This window comes from Cyprinus carpio, chromosome B16 (genome assembly GCF_018340385.1).
Source record: "Cyprinus carpio isolate SPL01 chromosome B16, ASM1834038v1, whole genome shotgun sequence".
In the NCBI taxonomy this organism is placed as follows: Eukaryota; Metazoa; Chordata; class Actinopteri; order Cypriniformes; family Cyprinidae; genus Cyprinus; species Cyprinus carpio.
Window position 1 is genome coordinate 7,356,702 of NC_056612.1, and position 15,834 is coordinate 7,372,535.

Genomic DNA, 15,834 nt, shown 5'->3' on the forward strand with positions numbered 1-15,834 from the left:
TGCATCGCTGATTATATTGGGTTCTATAGTATTTTGTCGCGTCGTGCTGTGCCGCTCGCGTCCAATGTAGACACAGTGAGAGCTGAACTCTGAATTCCGTTCACTTCCATGTCTATTAATGACACATATACGCAAAAACTATGTCAAAATGCATGTCTCTGCATGTATCCTTGTAAAGACAGTTGCTTATGGCTTAGGTGAAGGTAAACAATTGAGAAAGAAAATGGATGTGAAAATGGAGATTTAATTTATACAGTGAAGACTTTGCCATGTTATTTTACATTTGATTATTTAATTTCTGTACCTGAATACTGTTAGACTTACCTGAAAAATGTAAAACATTGTTCATTTGTATCTTTCTTCTATTTATCTATGCCTGTAATTTGTTTTTTTGTTTTTTCTGTAAGGATTTACTCACCTACAAAATCACTCATTGATTTTTTTCCCCAAATAGATCTATTCAAGTCATCTGGGGGCTGATGTATAAATCTTGCACAAAATTTTCCACGCACAAATCGGGATTTATAAAAAATAAACTAGGCGTAAATATGTGCGCACCGTACGGACACTCTAGACCAGGGGTGTCAAACTCCGGCCAGGGAGGGCCGGAGCCCTGTGGAGTTTAGATTAAACCCTAATTAAACATACCTGATCCAACTAGTCAAGTCCTTTAGGCTTATTTGAAAACTACATGGAATGTGTGCTGGAACAAGGTTGGAACAAAACTCTGCAGGGCTCCGACCCTCCAGGAATTAAGTTTGACACCCCTGCTTTAGACCATGCTTATGCACATTTTTACTGGAGTGAGCGAAAAAAGGATGCAAACAGAATGATTTTAACCCTCTGGAGTCGATTAACGCGTATACGCGTTTTGGGGTATTTTCTCCTGATAACCCCGAAAAGAACTTAAATTACACTTTCAGTTTTGATCGTACAGATAAGTGCAATACATCAATCGAATCTGTAAAGGGTCTACTTTTTTTTGTATACAGACATAATAACAACAAAACTTTGTGCACTTATAAAATAAAGATAACAAACAAGGAGTGCTGTCTGCAGCCTTTGTCTGCGCTGATCTTCAGTTACAAACACGTCATTAAAATGAACTGTAACTCCGTGAATACTCAACGAAGAGACACGAGAGAGATATCTATAGAAAGCCTGACATGTCTACTTTTAAACTAAACAAGTCTTGCTGAAAACAAATATTCTCTGATAAAGTAATCCATATGAAAACAATGCGATGTCCGTTTTTCACGTCTCCCTTCATTATCTTCTAATGCGACCACGCCCCCGCGCCGAGCGCGCTTTTGAGATTCAAATGTTTCACTGAAGCGCGCGGCTTTTGAATACGCCCACACAACAGAAGACAACGCAGCGAGACTGTTCTTCAAGTTTTTATTATTTTACTGTTTGCTTCGCGATGAGAGGAATAAGACATCATTCACCCCAAAAAGATGTGATGTGGTTGAGGATCTGAGATTTGGATTTCCTCAGAAAAAAGAATGAAGCACTTTATTCAGCAGAGTTCATAAACATGAGTAAGTCTCTTTTTATTGATTTATATACTTGTACTAGTTTTCACATAACGTGTAAACAATTTTACTAGTTAGACTTTTTCCAAAGACTTTTTCCAAACTATAATTCCTGACTAAATGTATAATCAAGTGAAATATTATGAAGTTTCAATAACAATATACACTATTATACCATTCAAAAGCTTGATGTAAATAATATAAATGTAACAATAAATGTAACTGTAACAAATGTAACAATCATTGCTGTTCTTTCAATTTATCCCCCCTAAAAAACCTAAAAAAAAATATTCTCAGCTCTTTTCAACATTAATAATAATAATAATAATAATAATAATAATAATAATAATAATAATGATGATAATAATAACAATAAATGTTTTTTTGTAGAAAATAAGATTGTTAAAAGGATTTCTGAAGGATTTTGTTACTGAAGTAATGATGCAAAAAATTCAGTTTGAAAGTCAGCTTTGATTTTTCCTAATAAACTGTTTAACTGCACTCACAAGTGAATATTAAATTATGTTGTGGGATAATTAAATATATTCTAAATAAACTACAAACATAAAATTATATACATTTATTTTGTCCTCACATTCTTTCTTGTAACTCATCCCTCTCAGTGACACAGCTGACTGAATGGCTCATTATGCAGCTCATTATGCAGGCCTTTGTCTTCTCAGGTGTGAATTCATGATAGTTGACGCCTACTCGCATATGACTTTTACCAACAAAAAAAAGTGTCTTAGAAAATTTAAATCAATATATTGTTTTCTGTAAGTGAGTAAACAAGATGATTTTCACATCATTTAGAAAAAAAAAATTCTAGGCTACAAGCTCCAGTTCTCAAAATTCCTGGGAACCAATGTTCTGTATGTGTTTTATTGCCTTATTCAAGTGATTTAACATTTTTAGTTTTTCACTAACCACGCATAACATTTTTTTTTTCTCAAAAACACAATCATGTACATACATGCTGCTCACATATTATTATAGCCCAGTGTGTGCTGATTACAGTGAGATTAGACTTTAGCCATTTAGATATTTATAAGAAACTGAAAAAAGCACAAATGTCAGGGCATGACAGAACTTCTCCAGGCCCCAAAAATACCCTTAGACTCCAGAGGGTTAAAGTCTGTTTTACATTTGATATACACATTTAGATTAAATTTGACTCTTAATAATGAAATTAAGGACTGAAATTTCCTGAAATTTGTATCCAGAAATTACATAATTTGTATATAAATTTAAACAGAAATATTTGCAGTGGATGTGCTGCTTTTGAACTATTTTCCTGTGGTAAGCTATGTTATTAAATGTTTTAATCACAGTGAGGATTGCTTGGCTTATGACAATTCTGCTTTAAATTGTGTTCTAAATAGCAAAACTCATGTTCTGAGAGAATACTTTTGCACGAATAATGATCATACACGTTAACCAAATAAGTATGAACTCTTTTAAAAAAGAGGTAACGACAGACATAAGGATGCGCTCATTGATAAAATAGTCCATCGGCTGGTTTGAAAAGGACTGATGACAGTATAACCTGTTCACAGGTGTCGCTCACAGACAGCAGTCTAATGATAACCTTTTGTGCTCTTCCCAATATTGTGACAAACACCATATTTAAAGATATGCACATTTTATTTTCAAAATGTTTTGTTATTGACGCGGTGAGTCAGACAGCTATTTACACTGCAAAAAAAAATAAGGCCTATATTTTTTCATAAAAATATAGACTATAAACATTCTAAAATATATGTTTACCTTTTAGGCAAATTGCATTAATTAGAATAGTGATGTCTCAAAATGCATTTATAGTCCGTCTCTCATATTTTCCTAACATATTGTACCCTTAACTGCGTTAAACATGGTGTCAAGTGGATGGGGATATGCATGGCAATGATATGCAGATGACGTTATGCATATTAAAACTAGGCGTTGAAAGCTCCATAAATGGCTATTTTGGGGAGGCGACGGGGTGGAGATTCATGTACGCACAATCTTCCGCTGACTCTGAATTACAAAGAGAATTTTGCACAGGTTCTGGCATACGCATGGCTTTATAAATATGAAAACTTTTGTACGTACGCAAAATCTAGGTTTTGTGCATACACACACATTTAGGATGAAATCTACATAAAAAGTTTTATACATGAGGCCCCTGGTGATTTTTTTTTTTCATATCGCAACATATATCGCAGAAAAACGAAATATCACAATGTGAGTTTTTTCCAATATCATGCAGCCCTATTATAAATAAACTTATTGTATATATTTTTCTTATTTTGTGGCATATCATACTCTTAAAATCCTGTATGTGTGTGTAACAGTATTCCTACAGTGTAAAAAGCAGTAGATCCCCAATACAGCTTCTTAGGGGAGGAAGGTAAGGCAGAAAATGATTGTTAGTTCAGAGCTCCAAGACGATGCCATTTAAAGGGCAGCAGGTTTAACAGAGGACAGCAAATCAATAACATTTGGGCTGAAAATGTCACGACCTGCTCCTGGAGAGTGGCTGAGTTCTGAGGGCTTTACCCCGGTCATGACCCCACGTTTACACACCATAAAGCAGCTGCCCTGAGAAGACGGTTAACAGGGAGGGACTTAAGACAAATACTAAACCACAACAATTGTGAAGCCGATATCTTCTTATTCTGCTGCTATGCAAATCTACGAGCTTAGGGATGTCTTGAAATCATTCTCTTGTGGCAAATTTATAAATGTTTACAAAGTTAGCACAATGTGTAGTTAGACTTTGTGCAATTATTGAGAAGCAGAACTGAGTGAGGGAAGGTGAGGAGAAAGAAAATTAAAGAATAGGGACATTAGAACAAGATGATTTTATACAAATAATGCCATTATCGTCCATGTTTCCTGTGTTTTATACAGCTTTCATTAGCAAGATTTAGAGGTGTTAATACTGTATTGATTTGTCAACAAAAATTAAGTTTTACACCAATGAGTAATTTCTGGAAGCAAATACATATATACACCTGACATTAAAAGTGAAATGTTGTGTCATTTTGTTAGATGTTGAAATACATTCTCCTACTTTACTACAACTTGATTGCACAGATACTATTTCAACTGTACTGAGCTGGAAGATGACATCACTAAATATTATCAACACTATTTTTCTGTTTAATACTGTAAAGCTGCTTTGACACAATCTGCATTGTATAAAGTGCTATATAAATAAAGGTCACTTGACTTGACTTGCTGAACTCAGAATCAATTTAATTTCCGAATGAATTGAATTGAGGTAGTTAACAGAATGCAGAACTGTAATTTGAATTTCCATCTATTGAAGTATAAGTAAAATGGACTGAATTTCAAAAAAGTCATAACCCTGTTGCAAACATATTTTTTTTTGATGCGCTATGAAATTTTCAAATTACCATTAGATTACCATCAGAGTACCCATTTTACCATTAGTACACTTTTTTGGTTGTAGCTCCTATTAAATTATCAAATTTATCTCCTATTACATTTTTTTAAACTTCTATAAACATTGCAAACAACAGAATTAAAAAATTTTAATATTTAGAGAAATGTGTAATCAGTTGGGCTAATCAGGAAATAAATACAAAATTAAATATAGCTGCAAGCAGCAATTAAAGGCAATTTGGTCGACTATGGCAAAACTGGTATCTATGTTCTCGGCATAACCCAACAAATATTTTTAGACCAGTTAGATTTCATTACAATAGGCCAATTTAATCAAAAGTTATTAGCATTTTTGAAAATTTCATTATAACTTTTGACCACAAGGTGGTGCTGCCCCAAAACTTTTTAAGGACCATCAGGGACACATACCGAGTTTCATAAGGATTCAATGCATTCGTAAAAAATAGCATTTTATGACAAAATTCAAAATAGCCAAAGCCCAAAATGGCTGACATTGGAAAACTGGGTATGGTTCAACTCGGCATGCTGCACCAAATCTAAAGAGACCAATTTTGTTTTCATATCTCCTAACCACTAGGTGGTGCTGCGCCGAAACTATGCAGGTGGCCTCAGGTCATGGTCATCATAACATACACCAAGTTTGGTCTCAATATGCTACACCATTGCAGAGATAAAGCCTTACATCCATTTTTGGATGCTCTTCGTCAAATTTGTTCACGTGTTATTCGAGAACGAACTTCAATTCCATACATTTTTGTCAGAATGGTCTGAAGATTATCTGGTTTGTGAAAATCAGAACAACGGCCTAGGAGGAGTTCGAAAAAGTAGGTTTTTGAGAAAATTCTAAATATTGGAAAATTACGTCATATAGTGCAATCAAATCATCTTGATTTCATATTTTTTATTCAGAATGTTAAACCTTGATTTTCTGGTGAAATGATATACTTCTCTATAGCGACGTATGCCACACTTTTCCAACCATGCAAGCTTGCATTCATCTGCATCTACAGTATTTGGGAACTCAACGCCAACATTTCAAAATCCAATCATCAATCGATGGATGAAACCATATCCCTGTCCCACGTTTTTTGTTATTGTTGTTTTTCAATAATCCATTACACTAATCACAATATGTACTGCGCAATACAGAACAAAAGATCTGTTGCTACTTCCGTTTCATTTTGACTTTAAATACTGAATTTCGGCCAACCGTGGCAGAGACAGCTACAAGTAAGCCATTCATCTACTCCTAACAAAGGTGAACACAATGGCCTTTCTTTTTTTTTTTTTTTTTTTACAAAAAAATATGTTTGTTTGGTGTGACATTGAGGTGTGACTACCTGTTTACTCAAACAATTTTAGACAGGAAGGGATGGTAAAAATATCTGGGAAATCCGTTGAAAAAAAAACATTATTTTTGCAATTTAAATTTGTGGCCACTAATGGCACACAAATTACACACTTCACCTTACAAACAAATGCTGAGAAGTAGGGTTTTTCACGTAAAAAACACACAGAGGTGTGGAAAGGACAGAGCGGATGTTCCTTTAAGAGACAGCAGAGTGATCTGGCAAACACTGACAGGAACGACACCGGATCTTCCAGGACCTTGCATGAGTGTTTGAGTGAGAGCTCAGCTGTCGGTTGGAACGAGAGAGAAAGAAAGTATGCAGTCTTGCAGCTTGACTTGAGAAGAAGGCAGAGTAACGAACAGACATATGATCCAAACTAGACATAAAAAACTTAAGAGACACAAACACGCACACCTGCACAAACAAACACACTGACACCTGGAAGAGCACTAAGACAAAATAATCACAGTTCTCCTACAGTAGCCACTGCTCTGATCGCTTTCATTAGACTACACAACCTCGCTGCAGAAGTTCAGCCTTTTTCTCTCACCCCTCTCTGCCCTTAGAACGGAATGTTCAATGTGGGAATGGCTATTAGCGGGTTACATAATTGGAAATCAGTTACTGAGACGTGTTGAAAATGGCTCTTGGCTCTGTTTATGATGAGATTCTACCTGAACTTGTGTATTTACAGGCAGGGAGCACGTAGAGCAGGGCAGAGCAAGGCCTTTCGTAAAAAGGCTGTTTGGCAGGCCGATCAGAGATAGGAAGAAAATAACTATAATAAATAACATAAAATAACGTCCATAATAAATTATGGACAACCAAGTTGTTCAGCGCATGTGTCTGAGTGTCTTCAAGAACAGGGTGTGCTTCTCTGAAAGGAGGAAGATGGAGGAACATAGCAATGTGGGTGTAGAAATAAAGATATTTGAAGGATCAAGTGTGTATGAATGCAGCTAATTAACCATATAATGGAGCCAAATTTGTACCCAGAAGAAAGCTAAATTTGATATGGCATTTATCACATATTATAACATGGCTCTGTGTAAATAAATGTGCTTGAGCACTCCTGAAGATCACTTTTTTGCCCAAGTAATTACTGACACCTAGAGGTGAAACCTGGAAAAAAAATACATTTAATGGAGTGCAGATTTTCTGTAAAACTTTCATTAGTAGTTTTAAGTAGCTAATTTTTATACAAATATTAAAAACACAAATTTTCATTTTAAGATAAACCTTTTATTATTATAATTTAAATTTATAATTTTATTAAACATTAAACATTATATTATTTATAGCATTTTATCATTGAGTTCTGGTTCAGAACTATTCTTTTTTTATATAATTAAGAGATAAGTTTGCTCATTGACATAATAAATAACAATGAATCACAAAAGAGCATGGTGCTATTTGGCACAGATTTTGTGAAAAGAACAAAAAGTAATCAACCTGCAGGCAGTATAATTGTGTTAAAGACTGAAAACTGTGACAGATGGAAAGATGAGAGTGTATTAGTAAGAGACAGTTACATGGGTTAGTACTTACATTAATGTTAGTGTCTGCATTGTCAACAACACTATCATCATCAAGACTGTCCATGTCCTCAGAGGACTGATCTTCAGTCTGAAATGGGAATGTACACTAGCATGGCAGGCAGACTCATAATATCAATGAAAACCATGCAATGCAGGGTTCAAACACTGAAATATCAACAACATGTTTCTTTTTCATCATATTTTGCAATATGCATTAGTTTCCCCCAGCATATCCAAGTGTTAATTGCTCTACGTCTATATATTTTTGGACATGCAGCATTCTAACATACAGCACTGTAGAGGTTTAAACAGACAAAAATATGAATGGACACTTGTGTGTGTCCAATCATACACATGTGAGCCTGTGTTCTACCTTTGATTTCCTGCGATTAAACTTCAGGAAGCCTAGCAGACCCTTTTTCTCCGATCCACTCAGACTGTTGGAGTGAAGAGATTCAGCTGTAAGAGAAACACATTCGTTCAGCATCTTACACAAACACGCAGAAGCAACTATTATAATGTAGAACTGAGTCAAGCAATGTTACTTTAGTTGAAGCGGTTAATTTTGAGCTGGCTAATGAGAACAATAGATTATAGAAGATATAAAATTAGCATATCCAGAATAAATTCTAGTGCTTGCACGCCAGCAAACCAGTAGCGTTAAAGTTTTTTGTGAGTTTAGTATTTAGCCTTGGTATCATGTTCACCAAAATATTAAAAAGCAAAAATAAATTAGGCTACATTCAAATATATTCAAATAAAAAGTTATTTTAAATTAAATATATAAAATATTTCAAGGCATTACTGTTTTACTGTTATTTTGATTAATAAATGCAGCCTTGTTGAGCATGAGACACTTTAAAAATAAAAAAAAGTTACAAACACCATATTTTTGAACATTAGTGTGAGGCAAAAAAATAAATAGCACACAATGCACAAAATGCAGTACAAGATTCTGGCAATAGATGTCGCTCTAAGCCAACAAAATCAGATGAAAAACACTAAAGCCTCTACAAAACCTAAAGAAGAATTACCAGGACAAGTAACAGGTTTCTCTGAAGACAAATGCATTGAGAATGAAAGCATCACAGTAACAATAAGCATGAAAGATGAGTACATAAATATATGCACTGCAAGTCTTGTATAATATCTACTGACCAGGCCATCTCAATTCAAAAAAGCTCCAGCATGTTCTATGACAGGAAGCAGACTCAGCACATTCAAGACAGTTGAACTACACATACTGTTAAGCCACTGTGACAACTATTCAGCCAAAGTCATGCACATGGCATCAGTACCTGAGTAGTTCAGAGCAGGTGATGAAGCCATTTTAGGCTGGAGAACTGGAAACAATCAAACCAGTATAACATTTGAAGGCAAATAAAAGTGAATAGAAATCTTATCACATTTGGCTAGACAGTGAAGGACAGTGAAATGTCACAGGCTTAGTGCATGCTGTGTTTGCGTATGTTAAGTAATAATAGCACTGGCTAAACAAAGATACTATAAGTGTGTCTGAACAGGAAGTATTAGACCTGCCAATGAAATAACTAAAATCTAAATTAATCTAAACTTGTGGTTTCTTAGCTGTTCTTTATATCAAAGGTTTCCATTGGACATAATATTGCTTCCCAACACGCCACCAAAAGTGTTTATTGTGGCAAATCTCCCCATATTTTGAACTTTCTATACACTGGGGAAAGAAAAAGTGTATCATAGTTTCCACAATATTATTAAGCAGCACAATCATTTTCAACTGTGGTGTCCTGACATTTTTTATCCCGTACCTAGTGTTTGATCCAGGACATAGAGTTCCCTGATACCCAGCTCGCTCAGGCACTTGTCCAAGTCCAGCTGTTGGTGGCTGATATTGTCTTTGAACAGCAAGACATGGGCCGGGTCAAACTCGCACTTCTGACAGATCACGGGCACCAGGGTATGCAGGGGGACTGATGGATTTACTCGAACCACGGCCTTCTGACTGCGGTGATAGTTCACCACCAAACGCACCGTTTTCTATGTGATGACAGAAAGAGAAACAGATGTGAAGAAAGACAGAGGTTCATATTGACATTTAAAACATACTATGTATTAGCTCACCAAAAAAAATATTTTCTGTGAAATATCCTTTTCAATAGCTTATATTATAAAAAGAACAATAAAAAGATTGGCTTTGGAAGGAATATTAAAGCAGTTAAACACAACTTTAGCTTTATGCTGTCAACTTACCCTAGTATTTAAACTAAATTGTTATATATCTCTATGTTTTTTTTTTTAAAGGAAATGGAAACCGTTGTGTTGACAGCAGCCATGTTGTATTTAATCTGATTTTTTTTTTTTTTTTTAATGGAGAAAAAAATTAAAATCACGAGTAAACCCACCGACCGGATGGTACTTAACATTCAAATGATCTCTTCCTGTACGACAGCAGTATAGCAAACTCACTACTTTGTGGCTATTATCATATGCATGATCAGGATAAGATAAGATGCAACACAGATCTCTGAAGTTTCACATGAGAAGTGGGCAAAATTAGATTTTATATGCATGTTTGCAGTGTCTTGAAGAGGAAGTATCACACCAACCACAATACACTGCTTAGAGAAAAGCTTCTTTAGAGAACAGAACTTACTGTACGTTTCCATTGAACACCAATAAATCACAATCTAATTCAGTTACTCAAATGCAAATACTAATATTGCTTATGAAACATTCAAATAACTCTTTATTTAGGCAGCCAAATGTCATAATAGCATATAACCTACTGTCAAAGTAGGCGCAGAAGACATTTAATGTCTGCCATTTCCTGTATATTACTGTGCAGACAAACAACAACACACCAGAAAAGACTGGGGTGTCACAAAATGGTACACAACACTTCTTCAGCTTTGGTCTACATTTTAGTTAAAGTGTAATCCAACTTGAAGAAAAACTGTTACTCCACTGTCACACATTCTCAGACTTATATGGATATGAAACTACAGACACTGCATACTCAGAAGATACTGAAAAAACAAAGTGCTAATTGAAACAGTATACTATCTTCGTATGAGTTTAGAAGGTGGTAGAAGGTGGATTAGACAGGTAACACAAGTTTTATCATTATAGAATATATGAATTTAGAGATTAAAGTTCTCAGAAAGAAGTTTAGCATGCTGAGCAAGTATAACAGTTATAACAGCCTGCTCACTTTGTCAGCTAACCAAACTGTTGACCATCCTCATCTCTACTCTAGTCAAACATTTCTGAGCTCACGTGTGGTCTGTGTGTGATATCCTCACAAAACACTGAAAATAAATGGTTTTACTCCATTTCTTTATGTATCTATACTTATGTACTGTGTGCTTTCAACTGCCCAGTGACAGATTGTACTGTTGTTCTAGCAGAATCAGAGGTCAGAGCCTCTAACTCTGCCCAGAGGTCAGACACGTGGGAGAGAAGCAAGAGAGGGGCCAGCCAGCCAGGTTGAAGAAGAAATAATGCATGGTAACTAAAGGTAAGACTTCTCATCAAATATTCACACATGAGGGGGAGGAGAAAAGGACACTCGAGAAAGAGAGAACACACTCAGAACAGAGCCTGTGAAAGACTCACTGTACCTTTGCTCGAACCCTTTTTATGATCATTCGACCCTCCTGATGAACAAGATGTCATCATTTAAAAGCATTATTACACACAAGTAAGATCAATATTACACTTCTGTACAGTAAAAAGCTATTTAAAAAAAAAAACACAATACATGATTATAAGTAGCTGATAAATACACAATAATTATTAAAGTTTAAAACTGATTTAAATTAAATACATCATGTGTCACTGGGTCCCTCCTATCTAGCACCTGGGGTCTTGTTAACTCTAAAAACACAATAACACTTTTTCATATAATGAGAGCATTTAATATAGCTGACACAGTTAAACAAGAAGTAGACTGTAGTGTGACGTTAGCAAAGCAAATTATTTGCAATACAACGTTGGCCAGCATTCATGAAATCTTGCCAGTAGTAGTGTAGCCTGCCTAGAATATAAACATCTTCAAAAAGTCAATGATACCACAATGAGGCATGAGGTCAAAAACCTTCATAACACTGTGTTTTGGAAACTTACCTCTGGCACTTTGGGTGGAGGTTTCCGGATCACCTTATCCTCCAGCACTCGTTCTTTGATCAGGGCGCAGGAGACGTCCAGGGCCCCAAGCAGGGCGTTGGGCTTAAAGATGATGGGCTGAGCATCGGGTGACAACAGCTCCAGAGTATGATATGCTGGATTCAGATGATACTGACTGCACAGATCCACCAACAAATCCATCAGAGCTTTTCTGAAGAGACAAGAGGAGACATAAGGACAGAGAAAGATAGAGTTACTTGACAGTTTAGACTTGTAATTACATCATGTGATGCAGACAGGACTGTGACAGGGCGAGAGAGAGAGAGAGAGAGAGTCAGTTTGAATTACAGGTGTTACGTAAGGCAGCAAATTGCTACATAAATGCTGGTCTTAAATGTTTGGCTTCACGGACCGATTGTCAGTAATTTAATCTGCATCTACCAAAAATTGCTATGTAGACACTCTCAAAGGGTTTTCAAACACTGCTGACAGGTATTTGAATAAAACTGTTTGTTTAAATTCCACGTCATGACTACTATCTAGTCTCAGAAAAGAATAAATAAATCAAGAGTTAAATTTGATACTTAATTTTCAGGTCAAATGTCATTCACTGAAGAAACCAATGTTATTTCAGTCTTTCTCTATTCAAGCTGCACCTGCATGGCTATAAAACAGTTGCATTTTGAATAGACTGACTTTACATCAGTAAACCCCTTTTATGAGTGTAAATGTTCAAATTCGTGTGAACCATTTAAATACAAAGTCCAACATGTTTGAATATATTCATTATGTTGCTAACGTGCTGAACAATTCATATAAATATAAATGTCTATTCTTCTTACACTTCCTCATCACCATGGAAATGTTTTATCACATGGTAAACTGGTAAACACTGAATCATCCATTCTCCAAGCATTATTTTCTTTAGTCTTATAGTTTCATATAAAAGGCTTATGGCATCCTAAACTCATACAGATGCCTATAAATGTCAATACTTTCCTTTTAAATGTTGATCAAAATTCAGTAGAAACTGAACAAGTAATAACTAAACTTGTCATAAGTAGCCCACTTCCAAGTTTACTTGATACTAGGAGTTGATACTGTGGTAATTCCAAATACATTAATATATACTGTAAACACACACACACACACACACACACACACACACACACACACCACTCACAGCAGTCTCGTTCCGTCCTTTAAGTGAACCTATTTGCGGTTATGTACATATATATATATATATATACTGTACACACACACACACACATATACATACACTGTATATGTATCTTAGAACTGAAAAAAGGCAGGAAAAAAGAGCCACAAAAATTAGTTCTGCAATAACAGACATCTGAAACCCAGCAGAATGCTATTTTACAGGGTTTGGAAACTGCTGTCTTTTGCGAACACACCCTGTGAAAAAAGAAAAAAAAAAAATCTCACTCTTTAACTAGTTTCTTGTTTGCTTGTTTGCTTAAAGAATTAATGTAAATGCAAGCCATACTCCTAGTATATTTAACTAAAACAAGCCAAGGGTCAAATGTCCACAATCACACAGTCACTCAAAGATGCGGTGGAAAGATTCACACTCCAAGTAAATAAAAACCCTTGCAGCAATAGCACACAAACTTCACGTGTGCAATCACATTAAAATCACATGTAGGCCTTTCACAGTTGTGAAATTTGGCTGACGATTAATTGTCTAAAAATAGTCACGGTTATTGCGATTAATTGTCTGCTTCAGGGCTTTGGCGATTATGACGATTATCACAATTAATTGTCTGTTTTTTGTTTTTTTTATGGCTTTCATTATATAATTGTGATTAAAGTAAATAAGTAAATAATTATTGTTATCATTTAATATTTTTTTTAGTTATTATTTTGCAGTGTAAGATTACATAGAGTATTCCAAATTCTAAGCATTGGCCAATACCGATCCAACACTAGCGCTATTTTTTTTTTCTACACCCCTACAGAATATCAATACTGTGTTTGTGGAACTAATGGTCACTCTCTTTTAAACCCTTTGTTAAACACAATGCACTAAATATTCACTTCCTCATTACAGAGTAAAAATACATTTAATAAAAAAAATATAAGCTATAAAATTAAACTAGCTGACTGTATAATTTAGCTGCAAAAACAATCTCTTGAAAAAAAAAAATCTTTGGTGCACATTATACAATTCGAACATGTTTATTATGTTAACTATTTGTATTCTTACAAAATAGATTAATGAAAATAAGATAGAAATCATGAGGGGGAAAAAAGGCTTCTAATAATCTTTCTGTGTGCAAAATTTTGGTAATGTGAAACACTTTAAACAGAGCGGCACAAAGCTCTTATGCACATCCAGGGAGCAGAATGGTGCATTTGAAGCAACATGGAGTCGCAGCGCTTATGCACATCTACAGTGCAGAATGATGTGCTTGAAGCAACGTAAGTCGACAATTAAATTTAACAATTTAAATATAATTCTGTCCTTCACATTAAGATACGGAATGGCTTCAGATGATATTGGCTATACAGTTCATGAAAAGCAAACTGGTGCTCTTTATGGTTTCTTTACTGGTTTCTTATGGTGTATGACTCCCCCCTGTGCCGTATAAAAAGCACAATAATCGCGGTTGTCTGAAACAACCGTGGTTAGATCGAATAATCGCAATTAGATGGTTATTTAATTATTGCGACAGGCCTAATCACATGTGAACTTTTTCATGATATCACATTTAGACCATGAAAATTTTCCAAAATTACGTTTCATGTGTGTTTCACATGTGATAATGCAAAATTCTAAATTCATGTTTTCTGTAAGGGAACATAAGCAGTCAATTCACAATCACTGTTATGATAAAAATACACTTACTTGTTGATTTTAAAATTGTCATATGGCACATTTATTGTCCAGCTACAAATATTTTAGCAAAATGTATATTTTAGTCAGAATTATTGCTCTCCTACTCTATTCCGTCTCTTTGGCGCGCATGTGTGTGGCAGCACTCCTTCAGTGAAGTCTGTGAAGTTTACCGGAGACTCACATGCAGAAGGCTCATCAACTCCTAACAGCTAAATGGAAATATTTCCATGAAATTCCCTAATTTACAGATGGGGAATAGACCTGTGTAATGTGGTGTAAAGAAAACACCACATCTCAAATGCATTAAACAGTGCACATAGACTATTTCTCAGCAAGCACATGTATCTGTCAGAACAAAAAAAAATTTGATATATCATACAAACTCAATATACCTCCCAGCCCTAATAAAAACCCACCTAAAGACCAGTGTTATATTGCATTCCATCAGCTGCACTCTGTTTAGATATTTTTGAAGGTCACTGTGTACAATTCCAATGACAATTTCCTGTCCCAGCTCTATTTAGTCAAAGTTAAGCCACTAAGCCACCAACCAATATTAAAAAGAAAATGTTTTGGTGAAATGTTTAAAGCTGCAGTCCATAAGTTTTGCGTCTTGGTCAGCATCTCTGTTTGAAAACCTGCAATTGCAGCTGTTTGCGGAATTATCTTCCTTTGAGGAGTATGTGTCTTAATATTTAAGAAATTTGAAGTCATCTGACAATGGTTTAAAAAAAATAAATGTGTAAAATAAACATACTTATACTTCAGACGAAAAAATTATTTTTCACAAATAAATACATATTTAATAAAAATATAATTAAAAAGGAAGTAAACACTGTAACCTATAGGGCACTCGATATTCTGGGACGTATGTGTGCATTGGAAAACATATTTTTTAAATAAAGCCAGGGTAACACTCATTTTACATACAGCACACAGAGAAAATGACATGAATGTGACGGTGGGCAAATGCATAAAGCGCAGCATAATTTGAAATAACATATCAAATTCACACTTCATTCAATTAACGGGCC

The 15,834-nt window shown here is 35.1% G+C and overlaps 1 protein-coding gene across 1 annotated transcript in view; it reads right to left on the reverse strand.

Moving 5' to 3' along the window:
- Positions 1–15,834, reverse strand: part of cobl (cordon-bleu WH2 repeat protein) — a 112,056-nt gene that overhangs the window by 46,806 nt on the left and 49,416 nt on the right. The window contains 3 exon segments of the mRNA XM_042740501.1: positions 8,210–8,295; positions 9,624–9,852; positions 11,941–12,151. Of these exon segments, the coding sequence (XP_042596435.1) occupies positions 8,210–8,295; positions 9,624–9,852; positions 11,941–12,151 (526 nt within the window).